We start from the raw sequence: 15976 nt of genomic DNA on the forward strand, positions 1-15976 counted from the left end.
CACATGAGGCATGGTAATAATTCATTTTTTAGGAAAAAAAAGTATTTGTTGTCAACACGCAACGTGAAGGATGACGAACGAGATTTGAATCACGATTATGATCATTGCGTGGTGATATTCCAATAAATTCCTTTCTCTTCCCATAATTCTCTTTCTGTTTTATTCCATTTTATTTACTTGCCTTCCAGTGTCTCCATGCAGTGATTATTTGTCTGCAGGTGATTTCGTGAGTTTTATTCTATTTTATTTACTTGCCTTTCAGTGTTTCTATACGGTGATTATTTGCCTGCCAGATATGGATCGTATGAGATACGGTGATTATTTGTCTGCCGGATATGGATCACATAAGTATTTTGATCCTGCCGGCTAGATGTTGACAATCCGTATGTTTTAGTTGTAGAAGATGTACTATACTTTCCTAAAATCATGAACAAATCTATTACCATTCCAATACCTTGACGCGAAGTCAAAGAAAGTCAATTAAACTAAGTTAAAGATTTTAAAAAATAAATTGGATTAGAAAAACTTTTTAAATATAAAAAATAAAATTTTAAAAATCTGTACAAACATTTTTACATGAAAAAATGTGATTAAAAATCCTAAATCTGGTTTAATCTTAATAATAAAATTTTTGTTTTACCTCATAAAATTATAGAACTAATTTTAGGTTTTTTTCTAGAAAACATGCTTTACCTTACGATTTCTAGCTTGAAATTGTTTGAATCTTGATGGGCTTATTTTGGTGCTTATTTGCTAGTAAAAGCTCTTGTTATCTATCTATAAATAGTCTATGTCGATCACTTGGACCGCCTAAAAGTGCAAGTGGAGTATCGTCAGGACCATGTTGGGTTGTTGTCACTTGCCCTAGATAAATTTTCAAAGTAATTATGTTAGCTTGCGTGGTCACATGAGCCATGCCGTGTATATGCACCTTCGTTAAACATACTGCGTCTGTCTAAAATAAGTGGCGTTCTCGCTTTCTGAGGAGTCAAACCCTTTTAACTTTGACCAAACATATATTAGACAATAGTTCATAATTAGTATCATTAGATAGACCGTTGAATATATTTTTATAAAAAATTTATTTAGAGATACAAATGTTGCCAATACTTTCTATACAAAATGGACTAAGAATATTATTTTTATGTTTTTTGGATTTTTAAAAAATATTATTAGTCTGATTTACATTCATAAACTTTCAATTCGGTCCAATTTAGCCTCTCTACTACATCAGCGAAACCACCGAAAGGTAAAGCGGTTTTTAAAAGCTTAGGAAAGGATAAGAAAACTTGTTTTATATTCAGGAGCAAAATAGATCGCTATAGTTCAGAAAGATAAATTGGGCCTTTTTTCTCGCAAAAGGCACGGCCCTTGGGTGGCCAATGTTTGTGAACGTGATCGCTCCTAGTCCTACCTGGGCCGGGCTATTCCCTTGTAAATTTGTTGTACATGGGGTTGTAGGATAGTTGGGCCCAGTCCCGCGTTGGTGTAACAAATGGGCTTGTGTCAAACCAGTCATCTCAGGCCCTATTACCAATCACCTCAGTAGAGCAAATGTTTTTGAATTAATAAATAATAATAAATTACAAAAAAAAAAAATGGAAACGTAGCTTTGCCTAGGCAAATGGCATTCAGCATGGCTGCACAGCTGCACTGCACGAGCACATGTGCGCTCATTGGAATGGATTCAGAGTTTGGCTTCACATCCTTGCCCTCGCATTCCCGGTCCCGCCCGGCCATGTCCATGCGTAGACACGAGACAGAACCTTTGGGCTTGGGGCCACCTGTCTCTGACTGATTGGCATGCGATCCTCAGCCTTCTTCTTCATCCATGGGCATCCCGTGCCAACGCAGGCCTGTCTACCACGGAACGTGGCTGCTACGAGCACGGACGATCCTTTTGCAGAGAATTCAGCCTGACGCAAAATTCAGGCAAATGGCTTTGATACGAACCGGGACCGTGTGTTGGGCAAATCGTGCAGGATCCTGTTTCTTACCGTGAGGAAATGACGGTGAAAAAAAAGCCGTAGTATCGCACAGTCGCATAGCATCCAATTGTGGTGTGCCGTTGGATCTGGTGTGAGAGATTTCGGCAGAGAGCAGAGCAGACCCAATCACCCAACGGATGTCCATGATGGTACAGTTCAGTAACAACAAGGTGTCAGTGCTCGATCGGTCATTGGATCCGCGGAGGGACCAGGACTGATCACTGAGCAGCGTGGCCGGGGTGAAGTTTACCCCAGATCCCCAGTTGCTGCTGCTGCATCGTATCGCATCGCTTGCATGCTGGTGTTGCTCCCTGGCTGGATCCATGTTCATCCCTCCCTCCCAGTAATAACTGTTATGATGGATGAGGATGATGATCTCCAGCTCCAATCTCATCTGTATCTGGTGGACTCAACTGAACGCAAATGATGGAGGGATTCAGAAACAAGCAGGCAGGTGAGTGAGCACATCTCTGCATGACTGCATCTGCACCGGCGACCCTTCTTATTGGCTTGCAGCATCCAATGAGATTTCGGAGGTGAGTTAGCTGCACATCTCAAGTGATCGATCGGCATGCATCAATGCATGCATGGTCCAGGCACGGCTGGATGCATGAAGGAGATCGAAGGTTGCAGCAATGCAGCGGCAGATCGAGCAGCTGCTGGAGTGCTGGACCTCGACTGGACTGGACGGCTCGATCGCCAGTCTGGACAACACACTACTAGCAGCTGCGAACGCACGAACGACGAGCCGAAAGAGCACGGGAGCAGCAGCAGCTACAACTACGACCGTCCTCACCCACACCAGTTGGTTGGTGAGCAGGTCCAGGTCCAGGTCCAGCCTCTGGATCGATCACCAACTCCCTCCATGCATCATGCGAGTCCTGCCACCACGGCCCACGGCGGCGTCACATGCTGCTCGTGCTCCTGGTGTAGTGGTTCATTCATAAACTGGCATGCAGACGATCGCTTTGTTTGTTTGTTTGCTCGTTCTCAAACACATGGATGATCCATCTGATCTCAACAACTTGTTTTACATGAAACATGCCGATTCTGTGGGAAAAAAAACTGAGACTGGAGATCATCGACCGAGAGGACATGCCAAGATTTCGTACAAATCTAGTGCGGTACTCTATCAGCCCAGCCAGCACGGCGTCCTACTACCTTCAATTCACTGTAACAAATCCCAACCACAAGTTGTTGATGAAATCAATCAATCACCACGTGCATACCTGCAGCAGGCAAGACCGTACCTGACTAGTTTAGTGCTCCTATGCCAGTACCAGTACACATGTTCGTTAAGTGCCACGGGACACGCCTGATCACAAATTAGGAACATAATAATATTGTAAAATATTGCTCGGTTCTAGGAGTATTTACCAAGGTGTAACGGGCAGCTCATATACTACTAGTAGTATTTACCTGGTGGTGTTTAGTCAACGCCCAACTTGCCGTTCGGCGCGACCCATGCATGATCCGCCGAACCAAACAGAAACAGCTTTGGAATTCAGAAAGACACATGGCCTGAGTCCTGACTCCTGAGCATGAACGTTAGCCTCAGCTCTCAACCCTTTTTTTTCTCCTTTCACCAAACTGTCAACCATTTCAATCCGGTGATTTGCCGGGGTAGCACAGCTGCAGGTTTGTTCTAACTTTCCAAGTAGCTGATGTGACATGTAACGAACTGCTATCTGCTATTACCTGGATCTGGATCTTAAATAAGCTTATTAATCAATCGGCATGCATGCCCACATTTCCACAAGACAAAAGGGGACGACGCGTCCCTGGTTCTAGAATAGTTTCGTGCAAAAGGGAACGCTACTGAACGTAACTTCGTCAGATCATAGTTCATGCCTCCATGGCATCCAGCAATTAAAAAATACTTTAAGGAATGCAGGACTAGTAGCTAGATTAGAGGCATGAAACTAGTGGAAAGTTGGAATCAAGTAAAGTAGTGTGTTTCAGGTGAGGAGGAAGATAGAACATGCAATGCAATGGTGAAAACTTTGTCTTGGTCAGTCAAACAACAGCTCATGGTTGACTGTACTGGTATAAACTTTTGTCTACAGTCCACCATTAGCAAAAGCATCAATCAGGCATTATTTAAATCCAGGGTATAAAGTTTTAAGGTGTCACATCGGGTATCATACTAATAAAAAATAAATTACAGAATTCGTCGGTAATCCGCGAGACGAATTTATTAAGCCTAATTAATCTATCATTGACACATATGTTACTGTAGCACCACGCTGTCAAATTATGGACTAATTAGGCTTAAAAGATTCGTCACGCAAATTAGTTACAAACTATGCAATTAGTTATTTTTTAGTCTATATTTAATACTTCATATATGTGTCCAAACATTCGATAAAACATCGTGTAAACTTTAGGGGAGAAACTAATTAAAGGCCTCAGCATATATCTTTCTTGTTGGTGGCCTCTGCAGGCTCTGCTCGGACTTCAGGCCCGTTTGGTAGGGCTCTGGCTCCTAAAAACAGCTCTGGCTCTAAATCTTGTGCTGGAGTAGATTTTCTGATGGAGCTGGAACTATTTTGTGAAACCGTTTGGCTGAACAACTCCTCATGTCTGTTAGAAATGGCTAAGATAGGGACAATGTCCAAAATGCCCCTGGCTGAACAACTCCTCGTGTCTGTTATATGCTTGCAGATTCAGGGTAAAATCTCCATAATACTCTTATTCCTTTTCTTTTTCTTTTCTTTCCTCTTTTCTTTTCTTTTCTTTCCCTATACCTTATCCGGACGCTCACATTGCAACCGCACGTCCACTCGCATCTTCAACCTCTAGAGGCCGCGCTCTCATCCCGCCACAGCCTACGCCTGGGAGCGCTCCTGGCTACGGTCCACCGGCAGCGCCGTGTCCTCCCCCACGCCAGCCCCCTCCTCCACGCGCCCTCCGTCCCGTACCTCCCCGCGCTTCTCCGCCCACAGCGCTGTGCCTCCGCCCGGCGTCCGACGGACCCACGCCGCCCGCCTCCTACGGCCTCGCGCACAGAGCTCTGGCGACCTCGCGCCCGTGCGACGGCGACGGCCTCGCGTGCCCACACGGCTCGGTCGGGGCAAAAACACCCATCGCCCTGTGTGGGGCCCACGACAACCGAACGGAGCTAGGAAAAGTTTGTTTTTCTGGCTCTAATTCTCTCTCTCCTCTCCTCTCAGTGGATTTTCCAGCGGCTCTCGACGCCAAGCCGATCCATTTTCTCCCGTTTAGCTGGTGGAGCTGCGGAAGTCAGGAGCCACACTAAGAGGGTGTTTGGTTCTTTAGTCGCTCCTAAAATTTATGTCACATCGAATATTTAAATACTAATAAAGAACATTAAATATATATTAATTACAAAACCAATTACATAGATAGAGACTAATTTACGAGACGATTTTTTAAGCCTAATTAATCTGTCATTAGCACATATTTACTGTAAGCATCACGTTGTCAAATCATGGACTAATTAGTGTTAAAAGATTCGTCTCACAAATTAGTCACAACTTATGTAATTAGTTTCATAATTAATCTATTAGCCTGTTCGGGAGGCCGTATCGTATCGTGGATTATTTACTGCTGGCTGGTTTGGTGTGAGAGAAAAACAGTGTTCCTGGCTGAAAATTTACGATCGTTTACGAGCAAACGAACAAATTGTATATTTATTTTAAGAGGGCTCGTAGAAACCAAACACCCCTAAACGGGTCCTTCATTACCTTCCACCTACTCCCATTGCTCCCGCATTAATTTACCGGATCAAAAGCACCTTCCTTCCTGTGCATCGAGGAGGAGAGAGAAAGTGTCTGTGTGAGAGCGAGCGAGTCAAGAACAGCAAGCAGCCCAGAACCCAACAGACATTTAAGAGGGGGAGCTAAAAAAAAGTGCTGTCTTTTACCGGCACCATCCCTACCACGCCGCATCCGGAGCAGCCGTGGCATCCGCCGTTTCTTGCGTGCTTCCTTTCTTGGTTCTTACTAGCTGTCAGTCATCCTTGGTAGTGAACCAGCGGAGAAGAGAGAGGTGAACCGCCCGCCGTGCGGCCCATGGTGATCCCCGTGCTGGACACCATGGCCGTGTCCTCCTGGTAGGGGATAAGCAACCGAGGAAAGCAGCAGTCTTCGCCGCGGAGGGAGAAAGGTCAAGAGGGAAAGTGTGTGGGGACCAGGCCAAGCATGGAGGCGCTGGCCGCCGCATTCGCCACCGGCCTTCTCCTTGCCCTCGCGGCGGCGCCAGCGGGGGCCGAAACCGACCCCGCCGACGGTAAGAGCCCTGGGCGGCGGCGCTCCCGGTTCCGGCTGGGGTTCTTGGTTTCTTGGGGGTGGCGTGGTGGGTTTTCCTTTCTGTCTTGTTTTTGCGTGCGATTAATAACGGTTCGGTTCTTTGTTGCAGCCGCGGCGCTGGGGAATCTCTACACCTCCTGGAACAGCCCGTCGCAGCTGGCTGGGTGGTCGGCCAGCGGCGGCGACCCCTGCGGCGCGGCGTGGCAGGGCGTCACCTGCTCCGGCGCCGGCGTCACCGAAATGTAAGATCCCGTGAACGCCCACATCGAAGGAACCTTGTTGATAGGTATCTTGCATCACCGTGTAGTAGATTGATTGCCTTTTCAGTTCCATGATTCCCCTTACCATTAGGTGGGTTCAGCGATGGAAATGACCATGGCTTTTTTGGCTGGTTCCCGGTGTTTGATCCTTGTTGTACTTTAAGTTTGTGGCTTGTGGGAGTTGGTAGAATGGGAGCACCTGATGTAATGATGTTGTCTGTGCTAGTCTCAAGTTTAGACGGTACCACAAGGGCATCGAACTATTAGCATTATGTTTTATTTGTTCATCTATGCATTCATGCTAGTAATAAGTAATGACAATTTAGGATTAGTAATCTGTGATACAATCCAAATTGATGTTTCTTTGCTGTTTCACTTGCTTCTTTCTTCGATTTTTTCGTTCATTGGTGTCTGAACTCATTTATTTACTTGTGTGGCTATGGAGATTCCTAGACATGAAAAGACATCATGCTCATCAATTCTGCGTTTCTTCTGTCATAATATGCAGCAAGCTTCCAGGGGTAGGGCTGGATGGTTCTCTGGGATACGAACTCTCCAACCTGTTCTCTTTGAAAACACTGTGAGAGCTGCAACTTGTCTGTAGTCTTTTTTTCCCCTATATAATCACCGTTTTGATCCACAATTTCATAACATGCAGAGATTTGAGTAATAACAACTTGCATGGTTCAATCCCTTACCAGCTGCCACCTAATCTCATTAATCTGTATGTGCCCTGTGTCCCTCCTAGAGTCCTAGTATATTTGTTCTGTAGTCTCTGGCGTTTGACTGTGATTGGTGATGCAGGAATCTGGGTAGCAACAATTTCAATGGCAACCTTCCATACTCTATATCAAATATGTCTTCGATTCAATACCTGTAAGCTGCTAACCAGTGCAACCTTACCTTTTTACGTTTTTGTTTGCACCATATACTGTTAGATCATGCTGGAAAAGTATAATTCACTGAAACTTTTCATGCAGTAATCTCAGTCACAACTCACTTTCTCAGCAACTGGGTGATCTATTTGGAAGCCTGAATTCACTTTCAGAGTTGTAAGATTTTCTTATCCTTCCTTCATTACAAGACTTACCTTTACCTCATTAATTTTACACCACCCCTCTTTCATCAATGACCAATGAGCAGATGATTTGTGTTTTGTAAAATGTAGCATTAGGAACGACGTAGTTGCCTTTTCTTGAATCCTAAGACATCGACTAAGAATGAATGTGCTTCCCCTCTGGAAACACAGATGGAAAAGAACTGAGTGTGTCATTGGGGCATCTGCAGTGGTTGCATAAACCATCGCTCACCCGCGTGACATGTATGCCTAGATTCCTTGTACAACCAAACTGATTCATCCCCCATGAACAAAGAACAAATAAAAGGAATTGGTTTGCAGAGGCCAGGGGCTAGACCCATGATGTGCACTGCTCCAGCTCTGCCAAACAGTTAATGGATCCATTTCTTTACTTGCTATGAATCAATGCATCAATGCATATGTTTCATTGACTGTTCTCTCCCTTCCATGGTTTGATGTCCTCTAGTGATTGAATCAGCTCGTTGCCTTGCCACGCGGGATGATGTATCGCTTTACACTGCTCACTGGAGATGGCCTTAGGCAACCTTGCCATTATCACACCTTTGAGATACCTTTTGCAACATTACCTTTCACTTGCTTTCATATAAACCATCTGATGCCCTTGTTTCTTCTTCAGATCTTTGTGTAAAGCTCCATAGAATGCCAGTTTGCTTCATAGTCCATAGGGAGAACTAAGATGTAGAAGTTGACCAGGAGATGAAAACATGACCGATTTACATGGCTGTTAGAATTGGAGTTTCAGATAATTTCATGTTCTTGTACCATACAAAACCGACATCCCTATATCAGATGGATCATATACTTTTTTCCATAACCTGAATTTTTGGAGGATCTGAATTAGTCGTAAAAGTATAAAGACAGTCTTCCGATAAAGACTTTAAGGCTAGGAGTACATGCAATTGTTCCCTGGAAAATTTAACATTTATAATGGTCATAAGAAGTAACATTTTACTTGACACAACAAAACATGCTGTCCATTTGGTTTCTTGAATCTATCTTATACAACTTGTACTCCTTGACAGAGATGTATCTTTCAACAAATTGACAGAGGATCTTCCCAGTTCTATTGGTTCTTTATCAAATCTTTCAAGTCTGTAAGTATTAAACAATCTCTTCAAAGAAAGCTTCTACTTTGCATTAGTTTTTCAATGATGATGGATTCATGTTTACCCGCTTTGCAGTTATATGCAAAACAATCAGTTAACGGGTTCTGTCAATGTTCTCCGTGGGCTAAGCCTTACTACATTGTAAGTGAACCGTCAGACAATAGTTCGACTTCTATTCATGCTTGCTTGATAACTGATAACTTTTTTAAACAGAAACATAGCAAACAACAATTTCAGCGGTTGGATACCAAAAGAATTCAGCTCCATTCCAGATCTAACGTATGTTCCAAGTCTTAGTTCACTTTTCTATGGAAATTGTCGTTGCTGGGTTCTAATTACTTGCTGTAAATGCAATCAGACTTGAAGGGAACTCATTTGCCAATGGACCTGCTCCCCCACCGCCACCTTTTATGCCACCGCCCCCTCAAAGGCCACGGAATCGTCCTAAGCGTCCTCAGGGGCCAGGAGATGCTCCTAAAGGTTCAGAAACCCCCACCATTCAAAGTAACAAGAAACAAGGCCTTGGGACAGGCCCGCTTGTGGGCATAATTGCTGGATCGATAGTTGCTGTTTTATGTGTGTTTCTGCTTTTGGTATGCTGCATGTGCAATGCTCGGAAAAGAACTGATGATGCCAGCAGTGAATCAAAAGATTTTGTAGGTCCTCTGGCAGCAAACATTGAGAGAGGTATGGCACTTTGTATGCTGTATATTGTCATGTTGCAGTACACTTCTTGGTTGATGCTAGATGAATATAGATTATTCAGTTAACTAAGATTGATCTTGAAACCACTAATTGAGGTAACCTTTGACTTACCACTGCTTGATTGATCTGGAAACCACTAATTGAAGACATTGGTGACGATTAAACATTTATTGTACTTGAATTATGACCAGAGCTTGAACAATTGGAATTTGCTCCCTTTGCATGCACTGTCTCAAGATCAGCATAGTTAGGACTTAGGACAGACATAATACAATGGCAGAAAACTGGAAAACATGGGATTTTTATGAATATATGTAATTGCCTCATTTAGCTATAAGGATATCAGGTTTCTTGTTCTGAAGATTACAACCAGAAGAGAGCACAATTACATAACTCTGATATTCTGGTCGCTTGATAGTTGATACCAGAGCACTATTCTCTTTGTTTTTGTTTTCTAGCTTCTAGCAGGGAAATACCAGAGCAGATTGAAGATACGTCTATAGCAACTGCGAAACTCCCACCTCCTGAGAAAATAACTCCTGAGAGAGTTTACGGTAAAAATGGTTCTATGAGAAAGACAAAGGTCCCCATAACCGCAACACCTTATACTGTTGCTTCTCTCCAAGTTGCTACTAATAGTTTCTGTCAAGATTCTCTTCTGGGTGAGGGTTCACTTGGTCGTGTTTATAGGGCTGATTTCCCAAATGGAAAGGTACAGTGTGCTTCTAGTAAAATCAAAATCTATATATTTGGTGTATTTTATCGCAACCCTTCTTGCTAATACTCAATTGCAATCTATTCTAATGCATTATGAATATGTGTAGTGTCATTTATCAATAGATTAGGCTTGTTACATTCTTTATAAATGATATAGCTTTGAGGCCAAGTCCTTGTACTTTTGTTGTTTATTTAGGTAGTGGTCTATGAATATACATGGTTTTTCAGACCCTCTGCACGACAGTTGTTTGTTAGTCATCCTGTGTACTGCACCTGAGTTGTGTGTTACTATGTTATGATTACAGGTTCTCGCTGTTAAAAAGATAGATAGCGCCACACTTTCTTTACAGGAAGAAGAAAATTTCCTTGAGGCTGTATCGAGCATGTCACGGCTAAGGCATCCAAACATCGCGCCATTGACAGGATATTGTGCTGAACATGGGCAAAGGCTTCTTGTCTATGAGTACATTGGAAATGGAACACTGCATGATATGTTGCACTTCTCTGATGAAATGAGCAGGAAGCTTACATGGAACATCCGCGTAAGGATAACACTAGGCACTGCTCGAGCACTTGAGTAAGTTTGAACTGTAGTGCACTTTGTACTCCAAGGTTATGGCAGAGGATGCATATAACGTCTTCAAATTTTCTTGTAGGTACCTGCATGAGGTGTGCTTGCCATCTGTTGTTCATAGAAATTTTAAGTCTTCAAACATTCTACTAGATGAGGAGCATAATCCACACCTATCTGACTGTGGACTTGCTGCCTTGACACCAAATACTGAAAGACAGGCAAGTAACACGCATCTCTTCTACTGACGTTGTTCAAATACCCATTTTTGGAATCTGTAGTTTCTACTTGGTCCATGGATTAACTGATTGGCCTGTCACTGCAGGTTTCAACTGAAGTATTTGGATCATTTGGCTATAGCGCCCCAGAGTTTGCCATGTCTGGCATTTATACTGTAAAGAGCGATGTGTACAGTTTTGGAGTGGTAATGTTAGAGGTATTGACAGGGCGGAAGCCACTAGACAGGTATGTGATCTAGCTTGTATCCAATCTAGCTTGTATCCAATCCTGGTTCGTTGCATCTTGTAAGAAGTTGAAATAGCCTTTGGATGTTTATTGCAGTTCCAGAGAGAGGTCAGAACAGTCTCTTGTTAGATGGGCTACCCCTCAGCTTCATGATATTGATGCACTTGCTAGGATGGTTGATCCAGCATTAAATGGAATGTACCCAGCTAAATCACTCTCTCGTTTTGCAGACATAATTGCACTCTGCGTTCAGGTATACTCTTGATTTGCGACACATGTCATGTTGATCTGTAATGGCCAAGCTCTCATGGTGGCCTTAATTCTTTTTAAAAAATCATTCGTAGAGAAACTGTCTTGCAGAATAGTGCCAAATTTGTTAATATTTCGAGTCTACTATTTAGTTGGGTGTTTAACCACGTAAAATCCTTCACCGTAAAGTTTTATCGGTTCATTTGGGCTCCTATTTTTCCTTAAGGAAACATACTAAGGATGCTTTATGTCTTTTGTTTCTGCAGCCTGAGCCAGAGTTCCGTCCACCCATGTCAGAGGTTGTCCAGCAACTCGTGCGCTTGATGCAGAGGGCTAGCATAGTAAGGCGGCAATCAGGAGAAGAGCTAGGGTTTTCATACAGAGCCCCAGAACGAGAAGGAGACCTGAGAGACCTTTCCTTCTAAGCAAGTGCTTCCATGATACAAGCGCAAAGCAGTTGGGAGGCTCAATTTGCAAGGAAGATATCTGAAACACTCGTATAGTCATATATGACTTGGAGAACTCGAGCTGATCGCAACAATTCAGGATCGAATGAGTTTGAGAAGATAATTTTGGTACCTATTGTTCAACTTTGTTCATTCTTCTACATTCGTCCCATTTTCCAGTCAGTATACTTGCTGCTGTATCTAAACTGAGGGTCTGAGGCTCAAATCTTTGGTGGTGTATAGCTGATTATTGGTAGAAAAGAAGGAATCGAAATGTAACATGATTAGTGCTCTGTTAAGTTTTAATGGCAGAAATCTCTCAGACCTCACTACAGCCATTCACATAACCGGATAGATTGCTTTGATTTCCAACCTATATGGTATTATGGTATAAATGATTAACCTCTCAGATCAGCCAAGTCTAGTTCCTACCTCATGTTCTTCCGTTAGTTCCTGGAACAAGAACAGTTCGGTTTGTTCTTCGATATGTTCCTGAAACATGAAGAACGGGGTATCATAAGATGCAACAACTGTCAGTTTCATGTTTTGTCGGTAATTTGGTCTTTTATTTGAAGACCATGATATCTGATACGTGGATCGTCACAACATCCCTCAATGTGCAATTGCAACTATACAGCTCTCAAGTATGACTGTCTGTAATCACCATACTAAAGTAGCGTTGCAGCAGCAATTCCTATATATGACAGAAGGTCCTAAACTGCTGTCGCTAACTGTGTTTTGTGAATCCATGTTTGCAAATCGTAAATACACTGAGCTGAGCATCATCAATGCCAAAATCAGAGATCCAATGGAGATCAGATCTTCAGGTGAGAAATGTATGTATACATACCCTCCTAAGCCCTCCTCACCCATCTCTGTCCTGTATCAAGTTGCCAATCATCTTGCCAAGAGGCACGGTGCCCTTGGCCATGATCTCCAGTCTCGACGTGTTGGAGGCGTTCCCGAACAGTGCGAGGCCGAACATCAAGAGCTCCGGCAGGAAGAGTCTGGATGACAGGAAACCGTGCCAGTAGTGCGGCTCCAGGTCGAAGAAGGCGTCGAAGAACCGGCGCGTTCCCTCGAGGTCCAGCTTGAGCAGGATGTCCATGCCGAAGCAGAAGAACTCCCTCTGCCGCCGCCTGTTGGCTGGCCACAGCTGCTTCCACACCTCGGCGGATAGCGCGTCCCCTGCCAGGCCGCCCATGCCGTTGCCCGTGTCGAGGAACCTCACGATGGCGTCGGCCACGATGGGCGCGGTGGCAAGCGTGCGCGCCACCATGTAGCCCGTTGACGGGTGCACCATCCCGGCCGTGCCGCCGATGCCGACCACCCTCTGCGGCAGGACGGGGAGCGGCCCTCCCATGGGGATGACGCAGCGCTCGTCCTCCTCGACGCTCCGGACGCGTATCCCCAGGTGCCTGAGGCGCGCGGCCATGCGCTCCTGGATGTCGTCCATGGCGAGCCCCGGGCGCGCGACCAGGGACGTCTCCTCGAGGAAGATCCTGGTGGGGGAGAAGGGCATGGCGTAGAGGAAGGTGGGGATGCGGCGGTTGCGCTCCCTGATCTCCGACCCCTCGGGGAGGTGGGAGTCGCGCCAGTCCATGAAGAGCATCTTGTCGATGTCGAACGGGTGGGCGTCCACCTCGGCGAGGATGCCGTAGGCGACCTGGTACCCCGGGTTGTACGGCTTGTCGTACTGCACGAGGCAGCGCGAGAAGCCCGTGGCGTCGAGCACGACGCTGGCCGGGACGGCGACGCCGTCGTCGCAGATGAGGAGGGAGGAGGCGTCGTAGTGGACGGCCTTGGCGACCTTGGCCTGGTGGAAGACGACGCCGTTGGCGACGCAGCGGTCCATCATGGCGGACTTGAGCTTGCCGCGCGCGACGCGGGCGTAGGGGCGGTCGAGCGACTTGGCGCGGCCGTCGCCGATGAAGACGGAGGCGGACGGCCAGACGGTGTCGAGGCAGTGGGTGAGGCCCATAGCCTCGAACTCGTCCACCCACACGCCGTAGTTGTTGGGCCACACCACCGCGGGGGACGGGTCGATGGCGCACACCGACAGGCCCGCCTCCGCCACGCGCTGCGCCACGGCGAGGCCAGCGGGCCCGCCGCCCACCACGGCGAGGTCCACGGGGCGGGCGCGCGCCGGGTCGTAGCGGGGCAGGTCGAGGGACAGCAGCTCCGGCCGCGTGGGCGGGGCCAGGGACCGCAGCGCCGCGGCCGATGCCGGCCCCGCCGTCCCCGCCGCGGCGCGGCAGATTACGGACGCGCGCGGCGCGGGCTGCGGCGACGGCAGCTTGCAGGGGTGGTGGTGGGTGCGGAGGAGGATGGCGGTGGCGGCCATGGTGAGGGAGGTGGGGGGAATTCGAGCGCGGTGGAGCCGTGCAATCCTGAGCCTGAGGCGGTGGTGATAAGCTGCAGCTGCAGCTGATTTCAGTGGGGGCACCACTGTCGATCCAATTCCAATGGCATTCTTCACCCAAGCCCCTCAAATGTTTTGTGAATGTTGTTTTTTCCCTTAAATCTGGTATATGTCCCATATGGATCACCAATGGTAGATGCACATGGGGCATAACTCGTCAAGGGTAGTCTAGTCCGTTGAAACTGAAACAACATGCTTGGATTTTTTTAGCATGTGACAAGTGACTTTTAGAGTGAGGTATGTTTATTGGAAAAAGTCTACTTCAACCCCCATCTTTTATACTTGGTCTACTTTACCCCCCAACTATGAAACCGTCTGTTTTACCCCCTGAACTTTCCAAAACCGTCTATTTTACCACCGGGGCGGTTTTTCAGCGGCGGTTTTGATACAGTAACAGCGGGTTTGCTACCGTAACGGTGGTTTGCTACAGTGTCAACAGTTTTGAATTTTCTTTTTTTATTTTCGGTGAATTTTTGAAAAATCATAGTAAATCATAGAAAAATCATAAAATAAAAAATCTAATTTTATTGGACTCCACATGAGTAGATCTACACAATGAATATTTAATACAGTATGCTTTAGTACAAATTTTTTTTGTAGCTTTAGATTAATTGGAAAATCCAATTTTGTCTGCAATTAATTGGAATTTATCTATAACTAAGTTATACATAGTCCAATGAGTACAAAATTTTTACTATAGTTCAAACATACAATAATTAGCGTAGCATAAAAAATTCACCACAATTGGACCATAGAAGCTGCAGCTATGAATTATTCCAATTAATTACAGACAAAATTGGATTTTCTAATTAATCTAAAGCTACAAAAAAATCTGTACTAAAGCATATTGTATTAAATATTCATTGTGTAGATCTACTCATGTGGAGTCCAATAAAATTAGATTTTTCATTTTATGATTTTTTTATGATTTACTATGATTTTTTCAAAAATTCAACGGAAAAAGCAAAAATTCAAAATTGGCGGCACTGTAGCAAACCACTGTTACTGTAGCAGACCCTTTGTTACTGTATTAAACCGTCGCTGGAAAGCCGCCCGGGGGTAAAATAGACGGTTTTGGAAAGTTCAGGGGGGTAAAACAGACGGTTTCATGGTTGAGGGGTAAAGTAGACCAAGCATGAAAGGTGGGGGGAGTGAAGTAGACTTTTTCCTATGTTTATTTGAATTTTGAAGGCACTTACATATGCTGAGTGGATGCCATGTTTTCTAATTTGCGTGGGTCATATTGCCACTAGCCAGGGACCGGAATGATTTATATAGGGTAGGGCACGGAATGTAGTCTCTAGGGTTTTAATTTTCTGATTTTGAAAAAACACTTCACACGAGATCGGTTGTAAACATTTTTCTCGGCTGGACATTGACATAATGACATGGAAGCATTTGGATTAGACTTAGCACTAAAGAACAAAGAATAAAATATGGCACTCCCATAGACGGGGAAGGCTTCAACTAGAAGGGAGAAGAAAAGGATTTTGCTACAATCTTAGTAGAATGCCCTGATATTGAGTTGTGTGAAGAACTTCCTCTATCAGCTCCCTCCCCGTCGTCTCCTTTTCACTTCCCCGAACATCATGATTCTTCAATCCTTCTATATTGCCTCTGTAGTGGAGTGCCTTGCTACTTCAATATGAAAAGGAAGATGAGATCACAAAAACCCAA

General features: G+C 45.1%; 2 protein-coding genes across 3 annotated transcripts; one reads left to right on the forward strand and one right to left on the reverse strand.

Annotated features, from left to right (window-relative positions):
• Positions 1-5760: 5760 nt before the first annotated feature.
• LOC136466762 (protein STRUBBELIG-RECEPTOR FAMILY 8-like) lies at positions 5761-12192 on the forward strand. Its single transcript, XM_066465265.1, has 16 exons — positions 5761-6239; positions 6369-6501; positions 7028-7099; positions 7178-7243; positions 7324-7395; positions 7500-7571; positions 8641-8712; positions 8800-8865; positions 8938-9003; positions 9083-9411; positions 9888-10141; positions 10452-10723; positions 10803-10938; positions 11043-11182; positions 11279-11435; positions 11698-12192. Exons 1-16 carry the CDS (start codon positions 6152-6154, stop codon positions 11854-11856), a joined length of 2154 nt encoding a protein of 717 aa, XP_066321362.1. The 5' UTR covers positions 5761-6151; the 3' UTR covers positions 11857-12192.
• On the reverse strand, positions 9642-14407 carry LOC136466763 (lycopene beta cyclase, chloroplastic-like). Of its 2 annotated transcripts, none has more exons than XM_066465267.1 (2): positions 12728-14407; positions 9642-9656 (listed from the first exon to the last, which is right to left on the reverse strand). In XM_066465267.1, exon 1 carries the CDS (start codon positions 14219-14221, stop codon positions 12743-12745), a length of 1479 nt encoding a protein of 492 aa, XP_066321364.1. In that variant the 5' UTR covers positions 14222-14407; the 3' UTR covers positions 9642-9656; positions 12728-12742. The 2 variants fall into 2 exon arrangements, with proteins under 2 accessions (XP_066321364.1, XP_066321363.1); XM_066465266.1 differs by lacking the exon at positions 9642-9656 and adding an exon at positions 12267-12369.
• Positions 14408-15976: the final 1569 nt, after the last annotated feature.

This window comes from Miscanthus floridulus, chromosome 7, assembly GCF_019320115.1.
Source record: "Miscanthus floridulus cultivar M001 chromosome 7, ASM1932011v1, whole genome shotgun sequence".
Taxonomy (NCBI): domain Eukaryota; kingdom Viridiplantae; phylum Streptophyta; class Magnoliopsida; order Poales; family Poaceae; genus Miscanthus; species Miscanthus floridulus.

Coding starts and splice junctions, on each gene's coding strand:
- LOC136466762 (XM_066465265.1), top strand. CDS start 6,152: ATGGAGGCGCTGGCCGCCGCATTCGCCACCGGCCTTCTCCTTGCCCTC. Junction 7,572..8,640: donor CTGAATTCACTTTCAGAGTT/GTAAGATTTTCT, acceptor ACTCCTTGACAG/AGATGTATCTTTCAACAAAT. Junction 11,183..11,278: donor GGGCGGAAGCCACTAGACAG/GTATGTGATCTA, acceptor TGTTTATTGCAG/TTCCAGAGAGAGGTCAGAAC.
- LOC136466763 (XM_066465267.1), bottom strand. CDS start 14,221: ATGGCCGCCACCGCCATCCTCCTCCGCACCCACCACCACCCCTGCAAG.